Raw genomic sequence first — 25,306 nt, forward strand, 5'->3', positions numbered from 1 at the left:
TGAGCCGGACGCGCGCCGCCGGACTCAGGGGCGGGGCCGGCGCGGGGCGGGGCGGGGCCAGCCGGGAGGGGCGGGGCCGGCCTTAAAGGGGCCGCGCGGTCACAGTCAGCAGAGAGGGGGGTGGGGGGGTCTTGCTAAGGCGGTGCTGTCACAAATCAGGAAACATGGCCAGTGAAGAAAGGGTCCTGGGCAACCTGGACAGACAGACAGACTAGACAGACACATAAGGAGCCGATGGTGTAGAAAGACAGACAGAAAGAAACCCTGGCCAGAGAGAGAGAATTTGTTTTGTCAGTTTTGGGGCTTGAACTCAGGGCCTGGATGCTGTCCCCAGAGCTCTTTTTGCTCAAGACTAGCACTCTACCACTTTGAGCGAGGTGCTCAGATTTCAGCCTCCTGAGTAGTTACCACTTCGTTCAAGGTCACTAGTCTTCAGTGGGACTGTGGTGGATGTCTGGTTACAGAACAACTTATTCCATCCAAAGATTCCTCTTTTTTCTTTTTTTCCTTTTTTTTTTTTTGGTCTGAGGCCAGGACTGGAATGTAGTATCTGAGGTTGCTTTCATTGGCAGGCACTCTATAACCTGAGGCAGGTTTCCAACCCCTTTTTTCTCTTTTTCTGTTTGTCCAAGATTGGGACCAGAACTTGCTACTTGATGCTTTTGTTCTTTCGCTGGGTGTTCTACCCACTGAGTCACACTTCCAACCCCAAGATTCTGATTTTTTTTTTAATTTTTGTTTGTACTAGTACTGGGGCTAAAACTCAGGGCCTGGGGGCTTTTGCTTGGCTTTTTCACTCAAGGTGATGCTCTACCATTTGAACCACAACTTTCAGGTTTTTGGTGGTTAACTGAAGATAAGAGTCTCATGGACGGTTCTGGGAAGGTGGCTCAGTGGTAGAGCACTTGCCTTGCATGCCCGAGGCCCTGGGTTCGATTCCTCAGCACCACATAAGCAAAAAGAAAAAAGCTGGAAGTGGCGCTGTGGCTCAAGTGGTAGAGCGCTAGCCTTGAGCTGAACAGCTGAGGGACAGCACGCAGGCCCAGAGTTCAGGCCCCATGACCGGACCCCCCCCCCCAAAAAAAATAGAGTCTCAAGGACTTTCCTGCTCAGGCTGGCTTCAAACCTTAATCAGCAGATCTCAGCCTAGGATTGTAAGCAGGAGCTGTCAGAGCCCAGCTTGGAATGGGCCTTTTAAAATGTCAGTGAGGGGGCTGGGAAGGTGGCTCAGTGGTAGAGTGCTTGCCTAGCATGCATGAAGCCCTAGGGTTTGATTCCTCAGTACCACATAAACAGAAAAAGACAGAAGTGGTGCTGTGGTTCAAGTGGTAGTGTGCTAGCCTTGAATAAAAGAAGCTTAGGAACAATGCCCAAGCCCTGAGTTCAAGCCCTAGGACTGGCAAAAAAAAAAAAAAAAAAAAATGTCAGTGATCAGCACTGGGTTCAATCCCAGTTCAGAGAGACACAGAGAGAAAGACAGGAAGTTTAAAAAGTCTTACCACTAGGGCAATGTGTAAACTGTGTTTAATCACAATTCAAACAAACCGAAGGCAATAAAAAGATATTGGTGGAAGATAGTACCTGGCACTGAGCTGTAGGCTCATTTGGGAGGAGTGGATGGAACTATAGACCATTGTTGACCTTAGCCAATGCCCTCTTCCTCTGTGTGTGTGTGTGTGTGTGTGTGTGTGTGTGTGAATATGTGTGTGTGTGTGTGTGTGTTGTTGGGGATGGAACCCAGGACATCCTGTCTACCAATGAGAAATGGCCCCAGACCCACTTCTTATGTTTAAAACCCTCCTGTGGTTTTTTCACTCCACTTCAGACCTCAGATTCTACTCCCTATAAGGCTCTGTCTTTCTTGCAGTTGATTCTTGAAAGTGCTCATTCAGCACAAAGTTACTAAATATCTATTATTTGATAAGCCCTGCCAGGATAAACCTGGATTGTGAGGACAGAAAGAAAAATAAGATAGCTAAACTGGCTGGAATGTATCCACCACCGAGGAATGGAGGGAAGGATGGCCTGGGGAAGCCTTTGTTTGAGCTCTGAAGGGAGAGTCCCATAAGCAAAGAAATGGAGGAGGGGCTTCCGGGAGAAAGGGAATAGCCAGTGCAAAGGCCCTGAGGCATGCTAGAGCACTGAAACTTCCATGAACTGGAAGACCAAAGGACCTGAGTCTGCTAGGGCATGGTGGGAAAGGTTTCTTAAACACAGCATGGTCCTTCCCATCCTGAGACCTGTTCAGTTGACCCTGAGGTCTACTTCACCTCCCTTTACCAAAAATAATATGATATCTTGGCACCAGTGGCTGGTATCTGTAATCTTTTTTTTTTTTTCTCATCATAGAGCTTGAATTCAAGGCCTGGGCGCTGTCCCTGAGCCCCTTTGTGCTCAAGGCTAGTGCTCTACCACTTGAGCTACAGCACCACTTCTGATTTTTTCTGAGTAGTTTATTAGAAATAAGAGTCCCACAGACTTTTCTGTCTCTGGTTGGCTTTTTATTTTATTTTTTTACTTTTTTGCTAGTCCTGGGGTTTACACTCGGGGCCTGGTTGCTGTCCCTGAGCTTCTTTTTTCTTTTGGGGGGGGGGTCCTGTCGTGGGGCCTGAACTCTGGGCCTGGGCGCTGTCTCTCAGCAATTCAGCTCAAAGCTAGTGCTCTACTACTTGAGCCACAGTGCCAGTTCCGGCTTTTTTCTTTTTGCTTATATGGTGCCGAGGAATCAAACCCAGGGCCTTAGGCATGCAAGGCAAGCGCTCTACCACTGAACCATCTTCCCAGCCCCTGTCCCTGAGCTTCTTTTGCTCAAGGCTAGCACTCTACCACAGCGCCACTTCCAACTTTTTCTGTGTATGTAGTACTGAGGAATCGAACCCAGGGCTTCATGCATGCTAGGCAAGCACTGTACCACCTAGCCACATTCCCAGTGCCCTGTGGTTGGCTTTGAACCATGATACTCAGATCTCAGCCACCTGAGTAGCTAAGATGACAGGCGTGAACCATTGGTGCCCTGCTGCATCTGTAATCTTAAATACTCAGGAGGCTAAAATCTGAGGATTCTGGGTCAAAGCCAGCCTGGGCAAGAAAATCTATGAGCCGGGCACTGGTGGCTCACGCCTGTAATCCTAGCTGCTCAGGAGGCTGAGATCTGAGGATCGCGGTTCAAAGCCAGCCGGGCCAGGAGAGACCATGAGACTCCTATCTCCAATAAACCACCAAAAAACCGGAAGTGGTGCTGTGGCTCAAGTGGTAGAGCACTAGCCTTGAGCTGAAGAGCTGAGGGACAGCGCCCAGGCCCAGAGTTCAAGCCCCACGGCCGACCAAAAAAAAAAAAAGAAAAGAAAAGAAAATCTATGAGATTCTTATCTCCAATTAGCCAGCAAAAAGTCAGGAGTGGAGCTGTGGTTCAAGTGGCAGAGCCCTAGCCTTGAGCAAAAAAGCTAAAGGACAAAGCCTGGCGTGGCTCATGCCTGTAATCCTAGCTACTCAAGAGGCTGAGATCTGAGGATCACAGTTCAAAGCCAGCTGGGGCAGAAAACTCTGTAACACTCTTATCTCCAGTAAGCCACTAGAAAACCAGAAGTGGCGCTGTGGCTCAAGGGGTAGAGCGGGGACAGTGCCCAAGCCCAGAGTTCAAGCCCCATGAGCAACAAAAAAAAAGAAAAAGAAAAAAAAGCTAAAGGGTGGCACCCAGGACCTGAGTTCAAGTCCAGGACTCACACACACACACACACACACACAGAATATTCACATAATTTATTGAGCCAGTTAAGACAGTGGCAGAGCTGGATATTGATGGCTAATGCCTGTCATCTGAGCTATTCAGGAGGCTGCCATCTGAGGATCTCAGTTTGAAGCCAGCCCAGGCAGGAAAAGTCGGTGACACTCTTATCTCCAATGAACCAACCGAAAAAGAAAACTGGAAGTGGTGCTGTGGCTGAAAGTGTAGAGAGCTAGCCTTGAGCTGAAGAGCTCAGGGACAGTGCCCAGGCCCAGAGTTCAAGCCCCATGACTGACAACACACACACACACACACACACACACACACACACACACACAACCCCAACCAAACAAAAAACAAACAGGAAAAACGTAAAACAACAGTGTCAGAAGCAAAAGTCCAAAGCAGCTATGTGTAGGACATTTAGTTCTAGAACCCAAATAACCCCACCAAATAACTTGTGACTCCCAGGTCATCAGGCTGGAACTCTGGAGCTCCACCCATGCAGAATGGTCATTCTGGCCTAGGGCAGGGCCTTGCACCGTCGCTGGTTGGGCACAATGCAGGGCGGCTTGCCACTGGAGGCCTGGCACCAGAGAATGTACATAGGCACCTGGGGCCAGCCAGGCCAGGCCCAGGAGGAGGCCCGCAAAGGGGAGGGGCGGGGCCTGAGAATGCTGAGACATCCAATGGTGAAGCGCGCCAGGGTGCTATGCAAATACCGTGCCTGTCATTGGCTGCCAGCCCACACCAGAGTCCCATCCCCACCCTCGCGCGAGGAAATGGTCAGACTAGCTGCAAATGAATTGCTTGAGGACTAAGCATTGGCAGCAAATGCCTCTGTGAGGGGGTGTGTCTGTCTGTCTGTGTCTGTCTGCGTTCTTTTTTTTTTTTGTCGGTCATGGGGCTTGAAGTCAGGGCCTGGGCGCTGTCCGTGAGCTTTTGTCCTCAAGTTCCACACTCTACCACTTGAGCCACGGCTCCACTTCTTCTGATCGTTTGCTGGTTTAACTGGAGATAAGAGTCTCATGGACTTTCATCCCCAGGCAGGAAGCTAGCCTTCTCACCTGCGCCTGGCTGTGAGATTTTTTTTTCTTTTAATTCCACACCCCGACTCCATCCCCAGATAAGAAACTCAGGCTCCCCTTGGAATTCCAAAAAGAGAGAGAAGTGCAAAAGAGAGATCAGGAGCTCTCGAAGCACCGTGGGTCCCGGGACTCCAGTCAGCTTCCGTAGACACCCCCACCCCGGCCGTGCACTCTCCTGCGGTCCTCGGGCTGGTAGCTCAGCCCAGGCTCGCGCACTCCACACCCAGGTGCCTCCACCCCACCTTCCACGCTGGACGCCCCTGCGCATGCGTGCCAACGCCCCCTCAGCCCGGAGTGGGAGGAGGGCATGGGAGTAAGGCCGGGCGACCCGCTGCAGGCCGAGCTACCGCTACCCCCGCCCGAGTCCCCGGTCCCCCGGAGGCGCAGAGCTGGGTGCGGCCGTTGGGCAGCAGCGCCTGCGTGGCCCGGGGCAGGAGGGCCCCGCCCCCAAGGAGGGGCCGAGCCGCAGGTGCGGAGCGCGTGGCGGGTCCCGGAGCCAACGTTTCGGTCTACGGGAAATGGATTTGGGTCTGGGGAGTGCTCCGATTCGGGGGGGCGCGGGATGCATTGGGGCCCGAATGCCTCTATTCGGATGGGGGCATTAAAGTCGCAGACGCCTGGTTCCCACCAGGGAAAACTAAGTCTATTAGAGAAAGGGGAGGGGCTCTGGATTACTACGCACGCCATGTTCCTTTTGCGTCTTTCTCTAAGTGTCCTGTCTCTCCCCCTCGGCCTCAGCGCCATCCCAGGGATGAAATTTTGGGGCAAGAAGGGCGCAATTGGGGAGGCGTCCATGGGTGGAGGAAGCTCAGCCCATAAGCTCCATTAAGCCGCCGCTCCAGTGAGGCCCGCCCACCTAGTGCATAGACCACGCCCCCTGGACCCAGATGCAAAGGACCCGCCCACCACACCCTAAGACCCGCCCACCCCGCCTGAAGACCCGCCCACTCCCCTCGGAGGCCCACCTACCTCGCCCGAAGGTCCGCCCACCATGATTTTTAAGGCTCTCCCCTGGACCTTCCAGGCAAAGCATTAGAACTTTGGTCTGTTTGGTTCAGCTCCGTTTATCCCGGTTTCCGAGTTGTCGACCTCCTCCGTAAGAGAGGCCCCGCCCACCCCGCCTGGAATTCAGGCCCTGGGTGTAGCCAAGACCGCCTTCTTCAATTTGCATAACCACGCCCACCGAACGTGGCCCCGCCTCCACGTGGATGGGCCCTGCTCCTAAACGTCCTGATCCCTGAGCCTAGACTCCCCCAGCCTCACCCCATGAGCCCGGGCTCAAGTGCTGCCCGGAATCACACTGAGGGGGGGGAGGCAGGAGGTGGTGAAAGTTGATGCCTCTTTCTGGGAGGATTTCGGGATGATCACGGATGCTAGAAATGGACACCTTGGTACAATGTGTGGAAGGGAGGGGGGGAACCTTTGACAGCTTTGGGGACCCAGGAAGGAACCCCATTTGGAACTCCTCAAGACATTCCATACAGGGTGAGGGGGAAGCAGAGAGGACGCTTTGGGGGACTGGGGATAACTGCTGTACAGGAACTCAGGAGTACAGTTGATGGCCCCTCTGCTGTGTTTCTTCATCAGTTTCCTGATTCTGTGCCCTCCTCCTACCTTCCCTCAGATGTGCACATATATCTACCATATGTGGGGTCAAGAACATGGAGTCATCTAAAAACCATATGACAAATTAAGAAGAGGTCCTTTGTTTCTTGAGTCCTGTTTACTTTGTCATATCTCATTATGTTTTGAATTTAACATCCACATATCAGGGAAATCATATGCCATTTGTGTCTCTGATCTTGGCTTAATTTGCTCAACATGGCTTGTTCTAGTTCCATCCATTTCCCTGAGAATGCCATTATTTTGTTCTTTCTATTGGCTGCATAATATTCCATTGTATATAGATACAATTTTGGACCCATTCATCTGTGGTGGGGCATCTGGGTTGTTTCCCTATCTTGGCTATTGTGAACAGTGCAGCAATGAACAAGAGGTGCATGTGTCCTTGTATCCTGGTTCCTGTTGCTCAGGGTAGATGCCTAGGAGTGGTATAGCTGGGTCATAGGGGAGGTCTATATTTAGCTTTCTGAGGTACCTCCAGACTTTTCCAGAGTGGTTGTATTAGTTTACATTCCCACCAGCAGTCTTGCACAAAACTTTTAAAGGCAAAGACCATATAACCAGTGTGAGAAATTAAACCTAACAAAAGTGTTACACATAGGCAAAGCAAACTACCCAGGGGAACAATCCAGGGCCATCAGGACCCTGATTATCTAGGGGAAGCAAGACTTTCCTGGAGCTCAACAACTCAGGACACATCTGCAATCCACAGAATGTCCTATCACCTCTAGTTCTGAGAGTCCCCATCTTCTATTAAGACGCCAAGATGGCATTACTTAGATTTACTGTCCATAGTTAAATACTTCATGTGCTAGCATACTTTTGAGGAGCGCCTCCAACATTGAGTTAGCAGGAGGAGGACTAGACCAAGATGGCTGGCCGCTTCTTCCTGTCCCCCCCAGGTCCCCAGCAGGCCCTGGTAGAGAAGCCCAGCCCGTCATTGGCTGCAGCGCCAGCTCCCGGGTCCCCCTTGTTTAAGGGGGATGCCCCCCAGGACTTGCTGGTTCCCCCTGCTCCAGGGCTCACACTGTTGCCCTGTGAGGCCTTCTCCTACCCGTCAAGCTGGCTGCCCACTGCCTGTTCCATGACCCTTCCACCCCGCCAGGCAGCTAGGACAGTGGCCAGCACAAACCTGTGGCCAGAGACGTCTCCCGTGAGTTCACCGGGGTACAGGGAGTGAGCACCAGGGAGGCACACACCCTGCCAGCTCCCATCAATAAAGCAGTGGGCTTTCTAAACCTGCCTGTGGGCATTGGCCTCTCTCTGCAGGGCAGACACTGGCTTTCATACAGGGCTGGCCTCAAGGCTGAAGAACTGTGCTCATCCCGAGGGGCAGAGCTAATGCTGGGTAAACCAACAGCCCAGGAACTGTGGCCACATGGTCCTGAGCTCTGCTTCTCCTCACCGCTTTACCTGGCCAAGGTGGAAGGGCTGGCAGTATTCAGGGCTGGTGAGGAAGGTGGGCATACATTTAACTTGGCATCTCCATCTTGGTTCCCTGTGACTGGAGTTGAGACATTTAAAGCACACGCACTGGCTTCTTTCTATAAGCGCATGCTGGTGAGGTTGCTCACTGTCTGGTGGATGGTGTGGCCAAGAACTGTCAGGAGTCCTGTGCCCATCAACAGGGGTACCTAGCCGGAACACAGCCAGTGCTACAGTGACGTGGAGAGTCCTGACCCCCACTGGGGGGGCGGGGAAGGGCGGACACAGAGTCCATCTAAAAACCCAGACCCAGACCTGCTCCGCAGTTTGGGGGTCTTGGGGTGGCCTTGGCGCTCCTCTGCACACACAGCCCATCTGTGAGCCGGGGTGTGGTAGAGGAGTATAGGGAGGGGCTGGCACCTTCCTTCCCCCACTCTCTAGTGGGGATGAGCTGGCAGAGGATGGCTGCATGGGACACAGTGGTGCAGATAGACGTGGTCCAGGTAGGACAGTGGGCACAAGCAGGTGGTGGCCAAAATCAAGTCACAAGCCATGTCCCTTACAAGTGGCTCACGCCTGTAATCCTAGCTACTCAGGAGGCTGAGATCTGAGGATCATGGTTCAAAGCCAGCCCAGGCTGAAAAGTCCCTGTGACTCTTTTTTTTTTTTTTTTTTTTTTTTTGTCGGTCGTGGGGCTTGAACTCTGGGCCTGGGCGCTGTCCCTCAGCTCTTCAGCTCAAGGCGAGCGCTCTACCACTTGAGCTACAGCGCCATTTCCGGTTTTCTGGTGGTTTATTGGAGATAGGAGTCTCACGGTCTCTCCTGCCCGGGCTGGCTTTGAACCGTGATCCTCAGATCTCAGCCTCCTGAGTAGCTAGGATTACAGGCGTGAGCCACCAGCGCCCGGCGTCCCTGTGACTCTTATCTCCAAGGAACCCCCAGAAAACTGGAAATGATGCTGTGGCTCAAAGTGGTAGAGTGCCAGCCTTGAGCGAAAGAGCTCAGGGGCAGTGCCCAGGCCCCGAGTTCAAAACCCAGGACCTCGGAGTGTGTATGGGGGGCAGGGAAGCCAAGTCCTTTGACGGCAAGTTCAGGAGCTGGACTGGCTGGCGCCGGTCCTCAGATGCAAGAATCTCAAGGCTGTAGTGTTGCCCAGTGGATCTCAGACTCTGATGCCGTCCATGCCTGAACCCCCTGCTGCTCCCCCACTCCCACTATGGAGTCCAAACTCCTAGGTCTGGAGTTCACAGCCCTGGGGGCAGCCCCACACGAGGACCTGCCACTGCCTCTTGGCTGGTGGAGGGGTGGAAGTCCCTTGGAGCCCGGGGTGATATTGAGATGGGGCAGCTTCTCCCAACCAAGTCTTCTTTATTAAGCACCTGTGTGCACACACGCACATGTATGTAACACATGCAGGCAGGGCACCTCAGGCCTGGGGCACCACCCCGTACAGCTGGTGAGGAAGTAACCTCTGCTTCTCATTGCAGGAGTAGATCCATCGGGGACGGACGAACGCCAAGGAAGGGTTTTCCATCAGGGCCTGGGGGGGCGGGGAGGAGCGTACACAGAGGAATGTGTAACTAAGGGGTTGCAGGGGATGGCAGGGCGAGTTTGGGCGAGGGGTTCCTTTGTCTCTGCCCTTTGGAGGCTCACCTCCTCGAAGCTGGGATGCCAGTCCTGGGCTGTGATCACAAACTGGACTCGGTCGCTCATATAGTCCTCGAGCTCCCTGGTGGGAAAGGAGAAAAGGGGCAGAGGGCACATGAGGGACATCATACTCCACGTCATTCTCAAAGACTCCAGCCTCCCCCAGGCCCAGGCTCTGTCCCCTTGGAGCTGCCTGTGGGCCTCCGTCTCCTATGTGCTGGCCTTGCCCTGCCTCAGTGGTAGCGGCCCAATGTTGTGCCACATTCTAGAGACGGGTGGAGGGGACCACTTGGAAGGGGGGCAGCCTGAGGGGGAGCGGGGCATGTAGGGCTGCCCTGCATGGTGAGCGTGGCTGTCCCCCGCTCCGGCCCCAGTCTGGCTGGCCCTTTCTCCATCCTCCCCGCAACCCCGATGCTCCCTCATGTCCCCGGGACTGACCCGTTGAAGGCTGTGACGTAGCGGACGAGCCTCCGGCGCTCATCCCCGGGGAACTCGCCGTACAGGAAGAAGTGCTTGCCCTGGAAGAAGTCTGTCGAGGGAGGAGGAGGAGGACTGAGTCACGTGGAGTGGGCACTCATGGCATGCGATGGCCCCTCAGAACCTTCCAGAAGGCCTTTCTGTGTCTGTGCCTGCTGCAACGCTAGGTCACCGTGTCAGGTTGGTTTTGGTGGCGCGGTGCAGGCTGGCAGCCCCAGAGCCCCATGTGGGCCGGGCCCTTCCTCGGGGTGGCTTCGTCCCCGCGTCCCCTGGGCTCAGCCACTTGCAGCTGCCACTGTGGGGTGCTGCAGGCTGTGTGCTGCCCTGTGAGCAGTGTGGCCGGCAGCTATTCCAGCAGCCCAAATCTCACCTCCAGCGGGGCCCTGACTCCCTCCTCTTCCCTCCATCATCACCCCAAGAGGCTCTGCAGGCCCCGCCCCCCACCTCCTAGCACGCGTGTGTGCCTGGTGATGAAGACAATGGAAGCACGCGGCGCCACCGCTAAGGTCCCAAGGAACTGCAGTGCCCTTGGCACAGGCCCGGGGAGGGTGGGGCCAAGAGGGCAGAGCCGCTGGCACTGGGGGCCCAGGGGGACCCACGTGGGATCGCACCCCAGAGGAAGCTGAAGGGGAGGGCCAGCCCAGGAGAGGGTGGGCACAGCCGGCAGGCAGCGGGCAGCACGGCACCATGCCAGGCTGCGGGGGGCACGGCACCGCTGCGATGCTGCGTGAGGGCCGCAGGGCCGCCCCACCTGGGAGCTCGGGAACCGGCAGGTCCGGGGACTCCCTGTCGTCTTCACGGTCCGTGTTCTCGTCCGTGGAGCCCGCGTACGGGTCCTCGCCGTTCTCCCCGGACGCTGGGGGCTGCCGCTGCTCCCTCTGCTCTGCCACCCTGGGGGAGCGGAGGGTTTCAGAGGGGCGCGCGCTCCCCTTGCCCCGCGCCCGAGCCAGCTGAGCTCACCTCCGCAGCTCATCCTCCGTGTCCCCGGACTCGTCCGCCCCGGTGTCCTGTCCTGCCAGGAGCAGCTCAGTCAGACACAGCCTGCGCTTCTGGGAAACTGGCCGCCCCTAACTCCTGCAGCGGCACGAGGCAACCAACCCAGCACCCCAACCCCAGGGCCAGTGATCCCCACCCAGTGACCCTCTCCTTCCACCTTTACCTTACAGACCCTCCACTCGTCCCTCAGACCCAGCCTCCTCCCCCAGACCCAGGAGTCCAGGCCTTAGCCCTCCTCCCTCAGACCCCAGCCCTCCTCCCTCAGACCCCAGCCCTCCTCCCTCAGACCCTAGCCCTCCTCCTCAGACCCCAGCCCTCCTCCCTCAGATCCTAGCCCTCCTCCCTCAGACCCCAGCCCCCTCCCTCAGACCCCAGCCCCCTCCCTCAGACCCCCAGCTCCCTCCCTCAGAGCCAGGGATCCGCCCCTCCCTTAGCCTCTCACCTGCCGGCTGCTCCTCACTATCTGTATCTTCCTGGGGTCCTGGAGAGGCTGCTTTGGTCATTTCAGGGGTTGGGGGCTTGGGGGGTGAGCTGGGTTCTGGCGCCTGGGGGGGCTTAGCTTTGGTCTGTGGACGCTGAGAAGGGGGATGGGGTAAGGATGGGGATGGCTGCCCACAGCCTCCCTGGTGCTCCCTCCCACCCCCTTTCCTCCTGCCAAGGCTCCAGACCTTTCGGGGACGCTTGGGGGCTTCGTCCCCACTGCTGCCGCTGTCGGAGCCCCCCTCGTCCTCACTGCTGGAGCCAGGCCCCGCCATGAGGTACCTAGGGAGGAATGGGGGGGGGGGGTCAGACAGGCAGATCAGCGGGTCACAAGGGAGAGGTGAGAGGGCACTGGGCAGCAGCAGCCACAATACTTAACTGCACTCCTGTGTCCCTCCTGCCTGCCCCAAGGACCCCACAAACTCTGAGCACCTTCTCTCCTCCCCTCCTTTTGTGAAAGAAGTATCCCAGTTCAGAGGGAAGAAAAATCAAAGTCAGCTACACATCAGGAGAGCTAGCTGGTGATTCATGCCTGTCATCCCAGCTATTCAGGAGGCTGAGATCTGAGGATCACGGTTCAAAGCCAGCTTGGGCAGGAAAGACTGTGAGACTCTTATCTTCAATAAACCATCAAAAAGGCAGATGTAGAGCTGGGGCTCAAAGTAGTAGAGCACTAGCCTTGAGCAAAGGAGCTCAGGGACAGTGCCCAGGCCCTGAGTTCAAGTCTCATGACCAAAAAATAAGTAAATTATAGGTATCTGGGTGAAAAACATGGCATCTGAATGCAGGTCGGTGCAGTGGCTGGTCATTTAGGGTGATGCAGAACAGAACCTGTATGCAGGCTGGAACCAGGGCTTGAACTCAAGGCCTCGTGCTCTTGCTTGGCTTTTTCACTCAAGGCTGGTGCTCGGTCACTTGAACCATAGCGCTACTTCCAGCTTTTTTTTTCTGGTTTACTGGAGATCAGAATTTCATGGAGGGCTGGGAAGGTGGCTCAGTGGTAGAGTGCTTGCCTTGCATGCCTGAGGCCCTGGGTTCGATTCCTCAGCACCACATAAGCAAAAAGAAAAAAGCCGGAAGTGGCGCTGTGGCTCAAGTGGTAGAGTGCTAGCCTTGAGCTGAAAGACAGCGCCCAGGCCCAGAGTTCAATCCCCATGACCAGACCCAAAAAAAAAAAAAGAATTTCATGGAGTTTTCTGCCCAGGCTGGTTTTGAAGCTCAGCCTTCAGATCTCAGCCTCCTGAGTAGCTGGGATGATGGGTGTGAGCCACCCCTGGGCAGCAACTAACAGGCCAGGTAGACCCCACCGCCTCTCCCAACTCAGAAGTCTTCTGTGGCCCCTCTGCCCCCAGGGTGGGGTCAGGATGTCCCCTCCGCACGCCAGCCCTCTCTCCCACGTTACACCATACCCAGCTCCCCATCCAAGCCAGAAGCTTCCAGGAGGACGCCATGCAGAGCCCTGGGACTGAATGAACTGTCCCGTGCCTGCCTCTCCCCTCCCCCCCCCCCCCCCCCCCGCACAGCTGTCTGTGCCCCCTCACCCCCTGCATGGCTGTCCCCACGGCAGCTCCTTTTCCTTCTGTGTCAAGGACGGGTCACCATGTCCTGTGACCCATCCAGGTCCCAGGCCCTGCCCTGTCATAGAAGCTGCAGACTCTGGGCCCCCTGAGCTCAGGACTAGTGGGAGGGGGCAGTCCTGGGATGAGGGGTGAGGGAGGGCGGGGCTCACCTTCGGGAGGGGAGCCTCCGGCGCATGCGGTGACAGTCCAGCACCCATTCTTTGCGCACAATGCGGCCTCCCAGGCCCAGGACCTGGCTGTACTTGGGGGTGTTGGCAAAGGCACAGCTGGTGGGGGACAGAAGAGGGGACGTCAGTTAGCTGTGATCTGAGGGGCGCAGGGGAAGAGGGAAGGGTGAGGGAGGAAGAGAGAATAAGAGAAAACAAACAAGACCAGAGAAAAAAGCAGGCAGAGGCTGCAGAGGGACTGCAAGGGACAGAGGAACAGAAGTAAAGGGGGAGGCAGGGAGGGGAGGGTGAGATGGAGGGGGACACAGGCTCCAGGGAGGGCACAGGCCTACATGAGGTGGGTGCTGTCCGGGGTCCAGTCTGGCCGGTACTTGGCCCCCAGCTCCAGGGCCTTGTCCCGCAGCTCGGAGCGGAAGGGGTTCTGGAAGCCGCTCAGCACCACTACCACGCCCTGAAGCACCTTCCCCAGCTCCTGCGTGCCGGCCCGGGCGACCTTGGGCTTAGAGCCTTCTCCCCGAGGCTTCTCTGGTACAGAGGCCGGCACTGGGGTGGACACGGGGCCTGCAGTTGGGGCCCGGGTGGGAGCTTGCACTGCAGAGCCAAAGGGGAGATTCAGTTAGTTTGTTAGCAGACCTCCCTCAGACCCAGCGGTCCAGGCCCCAGCCTCCTCCCTCAGACCCAGTAGGACCCCGGAGCCCAGCCCCGAGGCAAACAAGGTGCTCACATTTGGGCTTCTTGAGGGTGGGTGACAAAAGCTGGGCTGATGGCTTGCTAGGGGCCTTCCTTTCTTCTATGTTCAAATCCAACTTCCTCTTCCCTTTGGGGGGCTCCTGAGGCTGAGGGCGGCGGGGTGGGGGACAGGCTGAGGACTCCGGTGTCTCTCCTCCCCGACTCCCCCCTCGGCTCCTGATCTCACCTTGGAGGCGCTGCCTGCAGCCTTGGACGTGGGAGAAGCGGAGGCGGCGGCGGCGGCGGCGGAGCTCGAGGCCTGCAGTGTGGCTGCAGCGTAGCTGGGCCCGGCAGGCTCGCTGGAGGTGGCTACAGAGGGAGAAATGGACCCAGGATGAAAGACCCGCGGCCTGGGGACCTGGCATCGCCCCCACAGCACCGGGCAGCGACCGGGGGTCTGGCGCTGTGGTTTTCACACGTACCTGGGGACGCCTTGCTGATGCGGCTAAAGAAGAGGGAGCCGGGCCGCAGGGAGCTGGCGCTCTCGTCCTCCTCCTTCACTCTGAACTGGCCAAGCTTGGTCACGGTCCCCTTCTAAGTTCCCGCAAGGTCAGTGGGGTGGGAAGGCTGCAGGCAGGTGGCGTGGGGAGCTAGGGAGAGCGGCTCTGGGGGGAGAGGGGGGAAGCTTACCTGGGCAGGGGCCTCGGTCTCCTCTTTGTCTGGGGGGCTGTGAAGCCGTATAAAACTAAGGCCGTAGGGGGAGTCCTGGGGAAGCAGGGGTGGGAGCCGGGGTGTCAGGCCTGGACAGGGCCGGGCCCCCAAGACCCCTTCACTTGGAGCAGACAGGAGGCCTGACGAGGCTGACAATGAGGCTGATGATGAGGATGATACACTGAACTTGGCTGGCTGGCCCACCCAATCCACTTTCTGGCCTGGGCCACTTCCAGAACACAAACCTCCACGGGCGTGTCCCTCTGCCGCTGGAGGCAGGGGCAGATGTTGCGGGGAGCCTAGGATGTTCCCAAAGGGCCCTAGCAGCTCACTGCACCCAGCCCTGGGGAACTCAGCCTCGGCCCTGGCTCCTCCCGCCCCAGGCCCTAGGCCCCGGCCGCTCCCTGGGCACCTTGCTGTAAGGCTGGCTGCACACAATCTTCACACGGTCCCAGCGCTTCTCTGCAGCGGCCCGGACCAACTTGTCAGACCCAAATATGCGGACGCGGTTGAGGTTGGAGCCACTGCGACTCTCGGAAGGGGACATGAAGGACGAGGTGACCAGGAGAACCTGGGTGGAAGGACACGTGGGATGAGAATCAGGATGGTTCCAATGATACCACCCAGGGACTGGGCGAGGGGGTGCAGGCCGAGGCAGCCCGGGCAGAGGAGAGGGAGGTCACCAGCTTCAGTGCCCACATTTCTGGACCTCCAATGGGTCAGCCTCCAAGGGACTTTAAATATACGCAGACATCTTAACAGGGTGTTGTGTGACATTTCAATACTCCACTCAGGTGTCACTGTTCCTTTACTGGGAATATCAAAGCCTCTGTTAGCTACTTGATTTTTTTATTTTATTTTTTTGGTCAGTCATGGGGCTTGAACTCTGGGCCTGGGTGCTGTCCCTCAGCTCTTCAGCTCAAGGAGAGCGCTCTACCACTTGAGCCACAGCACCACTTCCAGTTTTCTAGTGGTTTATTGGAGATAAGAGTCTCACGGACTTTCCTACCTGGGCTGGCTTTGAATGCAATTCTCAGATCTTAACCTCCTGAGTAGCTAGGATGACAGGCATGAGCCACCAGCACTAGCTTTGATTATTTCTTTTTTTCTGACAGTTCTGAGGTTTGAACTCAGAGCCAAGAACTCTGCCCCGTGGACCACATCCCAGCCTTCTACCAGCTATGTTGAGATTTACAATGAATGGCTGCTGGCCTGTTGCCCTCCTGCATTCAGGGACACTAGACAGTACTTTCCCCCTCGTGACACCCCCACTAGCTGTTCCTCTCCATTCCAGATTCCACCCTCTGCCGGTGGACCCTCCGTTGTTTCTGTAGCTTTTGTTACTGTAATAGACACAGGGGTGCGGCCATCTCTGTGGCATACTGACTTCCTTCCTGCCCTGATCTCACCCACCAGGGGTGGGATTTCTGGGTCATCCTGCAGTCTAGGTGGGTGGTCCTAACCCACAGATCTGAATGGCCCTTCTCTATACTCTTCCAGGGAGTCTTCAAGATCAGGTGACGTGAGGGCCTCATGGGCCAGGGAACTCTCCTGTGGAGAATGGTCAGAGACTGGTACAGTATTTAAGCATCTTTTGGAAGTGGAACACGGAGCTGGCAGGAAGGCCAGGAGGAGCATAGGCAGACAGAAATGAGGATGCATCCTCCAAAGAGGCAGGAGAGGCAGGGGAGCAGTGTCAACTATTAGGGGAGTGTTTCTCTGTTCAGACCCAATTGGCTCTGGGATGTGAGCTTTGCCTGGGGAAAAAAAAGAAAACTCACATTGCTGCAGGCCAGCTGTGCACTGCAAGCACTGCCAGTAGGCGGAGCTGGCGAGAGGCGGGCTTGCCAGGTCCTGCCAGTAAGGGGGGCTGGTGAGAGGAGGCCGGCTTTGTGGGGGTGGCTAGCAGGCTAGATGACTCCCAGCTAAACCCCAGGTGGGCTTCCCCCTGGGGCAGCCCCTTCCCACGGCCCTGAGTGAACCCAGTTTACAGCTTAGCACACCTTCAGAGCCAAGACTCTCTTTTGGGTACAGCAACATCTGGGGAAGCAACGCCTCAAAGTCTGAATCCTGGCTTCTGGTGACCAGACCCCCACACTTGGTCCTCTGTTTCAATCAGTCCTGCCTCTCTTTGGTCCTCTACCCAGGGGTGGGAGCTCCCATATTGTCCCTTCACCAGACCTTAGCCATGCAACAGCACCTAATTTCTAAATCCCTGTGTTAAATTCTCTCTGTTAAAAGAACTAGCTGTGGTCTGTCTCCCTGGGGGCTGGTGCAGGGTGAGCCTGTCCTGTCTGATCCATGGTACAGAACTTGATTTTACAGGCATTGACTGTGCATGTACACAATCCAAAATACACTTCAATTAAAAACTATTGCAAGAAGAAAACACATCTGGCAGGAAACAGGTTTGTTCACTTTGACTCCTAAACTCTTTGTCACAGTAGTTTTATTTTTATCCAGCCAACATTTTGTTAATGAGCCAGCCAGAAAATCAGAGATGAAGGAGAAGGAGAAAGAGAAGAAGAGGTGGTGATGATGATGGTGGTAGTGGTGGAGGAGAAGGAAGAGGAGGAAGAAGAGGAAAAGGAGGAGCCAGGTACTGGTGGCTCATGTTTGTAATCCAAGCTACTCAGGAGGCTGAGATCTGAGGATCCCGGTTCAAAGCCAGCCCAGGCAGGAAAGACCGTGAGACTCTTATCTCCAGAAAACCAGAAGTGGTACGGTCGCTCAAGAGGTAGAGCGCTAGCCTTGAGCTAAAGAGCTGAGGGTCAGCGCCCCGGCCCAGAGTTCAAGCCCCACAACCGACAAAAAAAAAAAAAAGTTAAAGAGCCAGGCGACAGTGACTCGTGCTTGTAATCCTAGCTACTCAGGAGGTTGAGACCTGAGGATTGTAGTTTGAAGTAAGCCTGAGCAGGAAAATCCACAAGAACTATCTCCAAAAACTCTGGAAGTAGAGCTATGGCTCAAGTGGCAGAGTGCCAGTCTTAAGTGGAAAAAAGCAAACGGACAGCACCCTGGCCCTGAGTTCAAGCCCCAGTTCTGGCACAAAGGAAAAGAAAAAGGAAAAAGAAGTTAAAGAAGGACTGTGCTGGGCTGCAGACAAGATTCAATGGTAAGAGGACCTGCCTAGCACCATAGTTTAAACCCAGTACCCTCCTCCCAACAACCACATTATGCCTTTTTTTTTTTTGGTTGGACATGGGGCTTGAACTCTGGGTCTGGGCGCTGTCCCTAAGCTCTTCAGCTCAAGGCGAGCACTCTACCACTTGAGCCACAGAGCCACTTCTGGTTTTCTGGTGGTTCATTGGAGGTAAGAGTCTCATGGACTTTCCTGCCCCGGCTGGTTTTGAACCTCGATCCTCAGATCTCAGCCACCTGAGTAGCTAGGATGACAGGCATGAGCCACTTGCACCTGGCTACTGAGCTACTTTTTAAAATATTCACAACAAAGTAACAGGTAGCAGACATTCCTTCTTGTAAATATTTGTCACAAATAAAATGGCTAACAGAGGCATCCCAAACAATGAAGAATCCAACTGGGTGTGGTGATGCACACCTATAATCCTGGCCCTTGGGAGGCAAAGACAGGATGTTCACAGTTTGAGGCCAGCCAGGACACCTGCTCACCTCATAGTCTTGCTCGCTGGTCCCGGCTGCTGAGCTGCCCACCAGCACCTCCACGAAGGCCGAGCCGTCATTGCCAATGTCCAGGCTGTGGATCTGCTCCTCCTTCTCCAACTGCGGGTGGAGAAGAGCCATGGTGAGAGCCCGCTGTGTGCCGGCTCAAAGGAGGACCCCCTCCCGGCCCACCAGGTCTGTGCAGTGTCACCCCAGGGTCACTGGGGACCATGGCTGGGTGGTGTCACTCTCCCCCTGGAAGCTCCCTGATGGAGGGGCAGGTACACGGGATGGACAGCGGGGCAGGGTGCGCCTGGTTGTGTTCACTGATTCCTAGGGCAGAGACCTCTAGTTGCAGGCCTTGCCGGCCCTTGAAGCCTCACCTCTCTTCCATAAGAAGGAACACCTCAGGAACAAGGAACAGAGTAGCAGGGCTGAGGAGAAGGAGCACGCAGAGATGGAGGTAGAGAGACTTCATTTTTTTTTTTTTTTAAATGGAGACAAGCCTCTCTATGTAGCCCAGGCTGGCCTCGAACTCTGGATCCTCCTGCCTCAGCCTCCTTCGTATAGGGATCCCAGGCATGCTGTATCATACCCAGCTTCCAGGTTTTCTTTTTTGAACAGTAAAGACTACAGAGGAAATTGCCACGCCACAGAGTACGATACACGGTGAAACCCAAAAATAGACATGAAGCTGGTGGCCAGTGGTTCACGCCTGCCATTCCTAGCTACTCAGGAGGTTGAGATTGGAGGCTCGAGGTTCAGAGCCAGCCCAGGCAGGAAAGTTTGTGAGACCCTTATCTGTAACTAAACACCAAAAAAGCCGGAAGTGGCACTGTGGTTCAAGTGGTAGAATGCTAGCCTTGAGCAAAGAAAGCTCAGGGACAGTGCCCAGGCCCTGAGTTCAAGCCCCAGAACCAGCACAAAAATGAAACAAAACAAAAGCAGATATGAAACAGGAAATACTGTGACTCTACTGGCAGAAAATTCAAATGAGACCAAAGGAAATGTGTGCTGACAAGAAGCAGGGCAGGGTCAGTGACAGCAGGCGTGTAAGGGAGCCAGGCCTAGCAGGTCTGCTAACGGATCTGGCTGTGGCGGTGCCTGGCTCCAGTCTGGGGTCCAACCCTCACATGCGTGCTTAGCAACATGCGTGTCACCAACTTCACTGTGGCAAATGGAGTGATTGCAAAGCCAGCAGGTCCCCGAAAGCAAGTCATGTGCCATGGAGCTGCTGGACCTGGCTCAAGATGGCTGCCATGGTGACACACGTGGCAGGGCTCCCAAGGGACCCACCCGGCCATCCCTTCCAGGCCAGGCATGGCTGGCACCCAGGCTGAACGCCCTGTCTGGGAGCAGGTGACGGGTTTATCACAAGGCCTCCTGTGGCCACAGCAAACAAAATAAATGTTGTGTGGGGCCATCACGAGCAGGGCAGAGGGCCGCACCCCAGGGGCGAGGCCCAGGTGGTTGTGTAACACGAACAGATTGGAGAATGCACGCGCAGCAGGGAAGCCCAGAGAAGCCAACTGGCCAGCAGGTGGCCCAGATCTCTCCCCTCGCATAGCTTGTAAAGAACACAACTTAGCTCCTCAGAGTTCCAAGCCCCCTGGCCTAGGGGACTCCTGGCATTTTCCAAATGTCTCCTATGTGTGTGGGTGGGAAGGGGGGGCTGCCTTCTGCTATTGCACCCCACCCTGAATTTTATTCCCAACTCAGACCCCGCAGGCTCCTATAACCATCAAATCAGACTGTCTCTCTCTGCTCAGCCTCCGGTGCCCGTATCGAGTGGAGGAGAAGGACGAGTCCTGACAAGGTTTTTCAGTCTTCGAGTATCTTGGACAGCTTCCGCCTGCACCCCATTAGCTCAGCCCCTATCCCTACTCCCTGCTGGGGCTCCAAAGTGCAGGGCACCGCCTGCTCTGCCATCTCTGTCTCCTGTCAGCATAGAAGGACAGCTTGCTTTCTTTAAGCATTTCTGCTCAGGGAAACCCTCTGAGCCTTCCCCATAAAAACGGAACAAAAAACAAAATAAGCCCTGGTTCCTGTCCTCCCCAGCCAGAGACCTCCAATCCCCTTAATTGTTGAAGTCCCTCTCCAGTGACTATGATCTGATAAACTTCTATTTGTATGTGTGTGTGTGTGTGTGTGTTTGCACACCTACATCAATACTAAGGTTCTAATTCAGGGCCTCATGCTTACTTGGCTTCTTCGCTTAAGGGTGGCACTCTACCACTTGAGCCACACCTTCACTTCCAATTTGACAGTCCATGTGCTGAGTTGTTTGTGGTCTTTCCCCACTGACAGAAAGGTCCATAGGGCTGAATACATTTGCTTCATGGCGCCCACTTCTTCAGCCTGGAAGCTAAGGCAGACAGCCTGGTCTACACAAAGCATTCATAAACACTCATGGAATGAATGAGAGGCTGAATGAACAAATGAACCCGTCCACTCCTGGATGTCTATCAGCTTCCCTGATGCAAACTTCCACCTCGGCCTCCTGGATGTCACTTCTTCAAAGTCCTAGAGGCCCATCAAAGCTGGACAACCTAAGCCAGGCGCCAGTGGCTCGCACCTGTCATTCTGGCTACTCAGGAGGCTGAGATCTGAGGATTGCAGTTCAAAGCCAGCCTGGGCAGGAAAGTCCATGAGACTCTTATCTCCAATAAACCACCAGAAGACTGGAGGTTGAGCTGTGGCTCAAAGTAGTAGAGCACTAGCCTTGAGCAGAAGAGCTCAGGCACAGCACCCATGCCCTGTGTTCAAGCCTCATGATGGACCAACAAAAACTGAACAACCAAAACTGGACATCCCAGAGTGCAGCCCTTTTTCAAGTTGTTTTCGTTCTGGGTTTCTCACTTTGGTGATGGCTACAATACCCCCACTTTCTCCCAGGCCCGAAAATGCGATGCTTTGCCTCTCTTCCCCCATCCCCTCCCTACCGCAGCCCCCACCCCATGTCCTGTCTCTTCTTCCCCCATCTTCTCTGCTCCCATTGTGGCTGAGTTAACAGAATCACATGGTATCTCCTGGGATCACCACCATCATCAGAGAGCCTGACACTGACAGCCCCACAGTAAAATCATAAGTCCCTCCCTTTGTATAAACACCCACGTGCTGACAGATCCCTTCTTCAGACATCATGTCACCAAATTCCCACAACAGCTCTGGGCTTGGATGTCATTACTCTCAATGAACAGGCAGAGAGAGAGAGAGAGAGAGAGAGAGAGAGAGAGAGAGAGAGAGAGAGAGAGAGAGAGAGAGAGAAACGCCTGAGGCCACAGAGGGAGGAAGATGGGAGATGTGGATTTTGAATCCAGGTCCCAAAATGAAATTATCGGCAACTCGGATCTGTTTACACTTAAAAGACTGGCTCTCAGGCAGGTTGCATAACTCGCCTGAGCCTCAGTTTCCTCATCTGTAAAATTCAGATAATAACAGAGCCTGGGTCACAGGGTTTTATGAGGATTCAATGAATCGAATCATAAGAGGTATGAAGACTGCCAGCTGTTGTTATTTTTTCTTTTCCTGCTAGAACCCAGGGCCTCTAACCCTCTGTTGCCTTTTTCACTCAAGGCTGGTATACTACCACCTGAGCCTCACCTCTATCAACAAGAACACATTCAGGATCAGACACAATCATGTACACCTTCCCCCCACACCAACACTCCTCCATTCAAGACTAAGGAATGTAGCTGACAGAGAGAAGGATGGATGGCCTGTGGGCTGGGTGTGTGGCTTGGTGGCTCAAGCCAGTATGTAAAGTCAAAGAAGAATGATGAAAAAAAAAAATGTAGTTTAAAGTACCAATGAACTCAAGCTGAAGCACTGTAGTCTGTTAATGGTCACATACAGGTAAAACACACAGGCCACAAATAGATACTTAAAAGGCATTCAGCCCTCTTTCTCCTATCAGCTCCTTGGACCTGTCAGCAAAGCCTCTTTGGAAGTGTAGAGCCATCTCAAGGCAAATCATCTTTTCTTCTTTGCCTCCCCCACCCCAATCCACAGGGCTGAGGTGTGGATTCAGTGAAGAATGTGTGCAGAAAGCACTCAGAACCCAGCTAGTATTCTAGAGATGATGGCTTGAACTGGCCACTCATTTCCCCTCCCTAGACTTGTTTCCCCATTTTAAAATAAAGCTGGAAGCCGGGCACTGGTGGCTCATGCCTGTCATCCTACCTACTCAGGAGACTCAGATCTGAGGCTCTCAGTTCAAAGCCAGCCAGGGCAGGAAAAGTCCTCCAGACTCTTACCTCCAACTGACCACCCAAAAACTAGAAGTGGCTCAAAGTGGTAGAGCACTACCTTTGAGTGACAGAGCTCAAGGACAGTGCCCAGGCCCTGAGTTCAAGGACCATGACTGACAAAAAAATAAATAAAGGTGAAGCCAGGTGCTGGTGGCTCATGCCCGTAGTCCTACCTACTTAGGAGGCTCAGATCTAATCAGATCTAAGAATCAAGGTTTTGAAGCTAGCCTGGGCAGAAACAGAATTTTTAACCAGTAAAAAGGAGGCATGAGTCAGGCACCAGTGGTTCACAAATGTAATCCTAGTTACTTAGGAGGCTGAGATCTCAGGATCATGGTTTGAAGCTAGCCTGAGAAAAAAGTCCCCATGAGACTTATTTCCAATGAACTACTCAAAAACTGGAAGTGGTACTGTGGCCCAAGTGATAGCTAGCCTTGAGCACAAAGAGACTCAGGGACAATACCTAGGCCCTGAGTTCAAAGCCCACAACTGACAAAAAAGGAGGTATGACTCAAGTGGTAGAGCACCAGCAAAGCAAGCAAGCTGAATAAGAGTGCAAGGTCCCCAGAACTGGCCAAAACAAAGAAGAAAGAAGGAAGAAGACGAAGATGCAGCTGATGTGTAGGCCAGGTGGTACACAACTGTAGTCCCAGTTACCTTATTTGGAAGACCTATATGAAAAAGAAACAAACTAAAGGACATGGAGTGTGGCTCCAGTAGTAAGTCCCAAGTTAGGCCCTGAGTTCAATCCCCAGTGTTGTGAACATAACTCAATTTGCTTAATGATCTTCCTGGACACCTTTCAGCCTGGCTCCTATTGACTTTAGAAGGTACATGGTCATGACTCATTCTGTTTCAGATGAGGAAACTGAGGTCCAGAAGGAAGAAGCACCCCACCCATGGCTGATGATTTCTAGGGTCATCTTGGGCCTGATCCATGAGTCTCTTTTCTCCTTCCTGAGGCATACACACTCGTTTTCTTGAGAAAGAAGCTGAGGCCCAGAAGAAAAAAAAGCAATTGGACCTGAAGCCAGTTGGCTGAGCGGAATCTTACCCCTGTGAATGTTCAAGCCCTATGCATGGAAGGAGGAGGAAGGCGTGGGGGTGGGGGAGGAGGCAGAGGAAGCAGAAGGAAGGGGGATATGGGAGGAAGAAGGTGGGAGGACTGGATCACCTGCAGGACCACGGAGATAGTCTTTTCGCCTGCCTTGGCAGCCCGCCATTTCCGGTAAGTGTCTGCTTTTAGCAGGTTTTCTGCACAGTGGGTCTGTAGACAGGAGTAAGAAACGAGAATTAGGGCACAGACGAGACCCCTAGGCTCCAAATTCTCAAGAGTATTCCTTTGAGTCTACCACAGCCTCGGCGATCTCCCTCCCCACACCCCCAACAAACACTCTGCCTCGGGTTTCCCCTGAAGTTCCTTTCCCTGGTTCTCCTATTGCTCCTTTTTTTCTCTGAAAGTTCCAGACGCCCCACCCCGCAAAGTTCCCAAACTCCACGTTGCTCCCAGAATTCACTTAGGGCCTCTGAAAGTTCCTCACCCATCACCCTCCCTTCGACTTTACCAAGTTCCCCTTTTACACCTCAGAAGCTCTCACAAAACCCCTTTCGTAAGTTCCCTCCCATCTTCTAACACCCCCCCCCCCCGCACCCCTCCACGCCCGCCACCACCATGCCAGTCCCTCACCGAGTCCTGGCTGCTGCAGGACACGACGTGGCGGAGACGGATCTCCGGCATGTCAAAACCGTGGATTCTCCGGGACTGGCAGAAGAAGGGTCGGCGTTGTTTTTTTTGCTCTGTTTTTCCTTTTTTTGGGGGGAGGGGGGAAGCAGAGAAGGCGGGGAATGGGGGGGGGGGAAATGTTGCCTCTCGCGCGGGCTTCAGTGCGCAAGCGCGCGAGGCTATGGGCCTTTCAAACAGCGGCGCGCCGGCGCTTACGTCACCACGGCGCATGCCCAGTCACGTCTCTCCGCTCAGACGCGTTGCGTTCCCTAGCAACAACCTTCTCCCTTGGCCCCGCCTTCCTCCGAATCCCACCAGTCTCTATACGAGTTTTCTGATGACGTCAAGGCCGTGATTGCTGGGCGCGTAGCAACAGGAGTGTCCACGGGGATTGGTGCCTGGAAGAAATCCCCTGTTCTCATTGGATGATATCGCCACCAATCAAACGGAAGTCTGCGAACGCTGCGGGCGTCCGAGACGTCTTCGCGGTGAGCCCAGACTGATTTGCAACCGGATCTCCTGCACCTGTTCGTGTCGACACACACACACACACACACACACACACACACACACACACACACGCACGCACGCACACACACACACACACGCACACACACGCACACACACACTCAGATCTCTTTTAGCTTTCTGCCTGAGGCCAAGAGAGAGTAAGGGGAGGAGGGGAGGTCCTAAATTAAACGCAGAACATGTTCCCAAACCGCACACTCACTCACTCACACACACAGAGCAGTTTAGAATGCTTCCACAAATGCCTCGGTTTCCCAATATGTGACCTGCGGGCATTTATCTCCTCCCTCGCCCGCCTCTGGCCGCTGACAAGCACCCCTCTGTTCAGAGAACCAAGGGTGCCAGACCTAGGCGAGGTCGGAGCTGGAGGCAGCCCAAACACAGAAGAGCAAGTATAAGCCGGGCAACAGGAAGAAGGAAAGGGAGACAAAGGCGATCGGCCCCCGCAGGACGAGCCTGGACAGGCTGGGTGTTCCCAGGTACGACTCCACCCACGTTGGGTGCCTCCTTGGGAAGACAGCGGAAAGGGGATCCCAGTCCTTCGCAGGCACTCTACACCCACAGGGAATCAAGTGACCTACCTCCGACCTTGGACTT

General features: G+C 54.7%; 1 protein-coding gene across 2 annotated transcripts; it reads right to left on the reverse strand.

Annotated features, from left to right (window-relative positions):
- Positions 1–9,216: 9,216 nt before the first annotated feature.
- On the reverse strand, positions 9,217–24,303 carry LOC138811248 (DNA repair protein XRCC1-like). 2 transcript variants are annotated; one of them, XM_069998972.1, is made up of 17 exons: positions 24,146–24,303; positions 23,633–23,725; positions 18,218–18,328; positions 15,000–15,158; positions 14,567–14,641; positions 14,359–14,470; positions 14,124–14,245; positions 13,932–14,043; positions 13,540–13,798; positions 13,190–13,306; positions 11,649–11,742; positions 11,423–11,555; positions 10,945–10,996; positions 10,736–10,875; positions 9,946–10,036; positions 9,514–9,589; positions 9,217–9,400 (listed from the first exon to the last, which is right to left on the reverse strand). In XM_069998972.1, the coding sequence occupies exons 1-17, from the start codon at positions 24,194–24,196 to the stop codon at positions 9,287–9,289; spliced, it is 1,911 nt and encodes a 636-aa protein (XP_069855073.1). In that variant the 5' UTR covers positions 24,197–24,303; the 3' UTR covers positions 9,217–9,286. The 2 variants fall into 2 exon arrangements, with proteins under 2 accessions (XP_069855073.1, XP_069855074.1); XM_069998973.1 differs by lacking the exon at positions 24,146–24,303 and adding an exon at positions 23,935–23,973.
- Between the last annotated feature and the right edge of the window lie 1,003 nt (positions 24,304–25,306).

Source organism: Dipodomys merriami, unplaced genomic scaffold (genome assembly GCF_024711535.1).
Source record: "Dipodomys merriami isolate MVZ:Mamm:240054 unplaced genomic scaffold, mDipMer1.0.p SCAF_52, whole genome shotgun sequence".
Classification (NCBI taxonomy): domain Eukaryota; kingdom Metazoa; phylum Chordata; class Mammalia; order Rodentia; family Heteromyidae; genus Dipodomys; species Dipodomys merriami.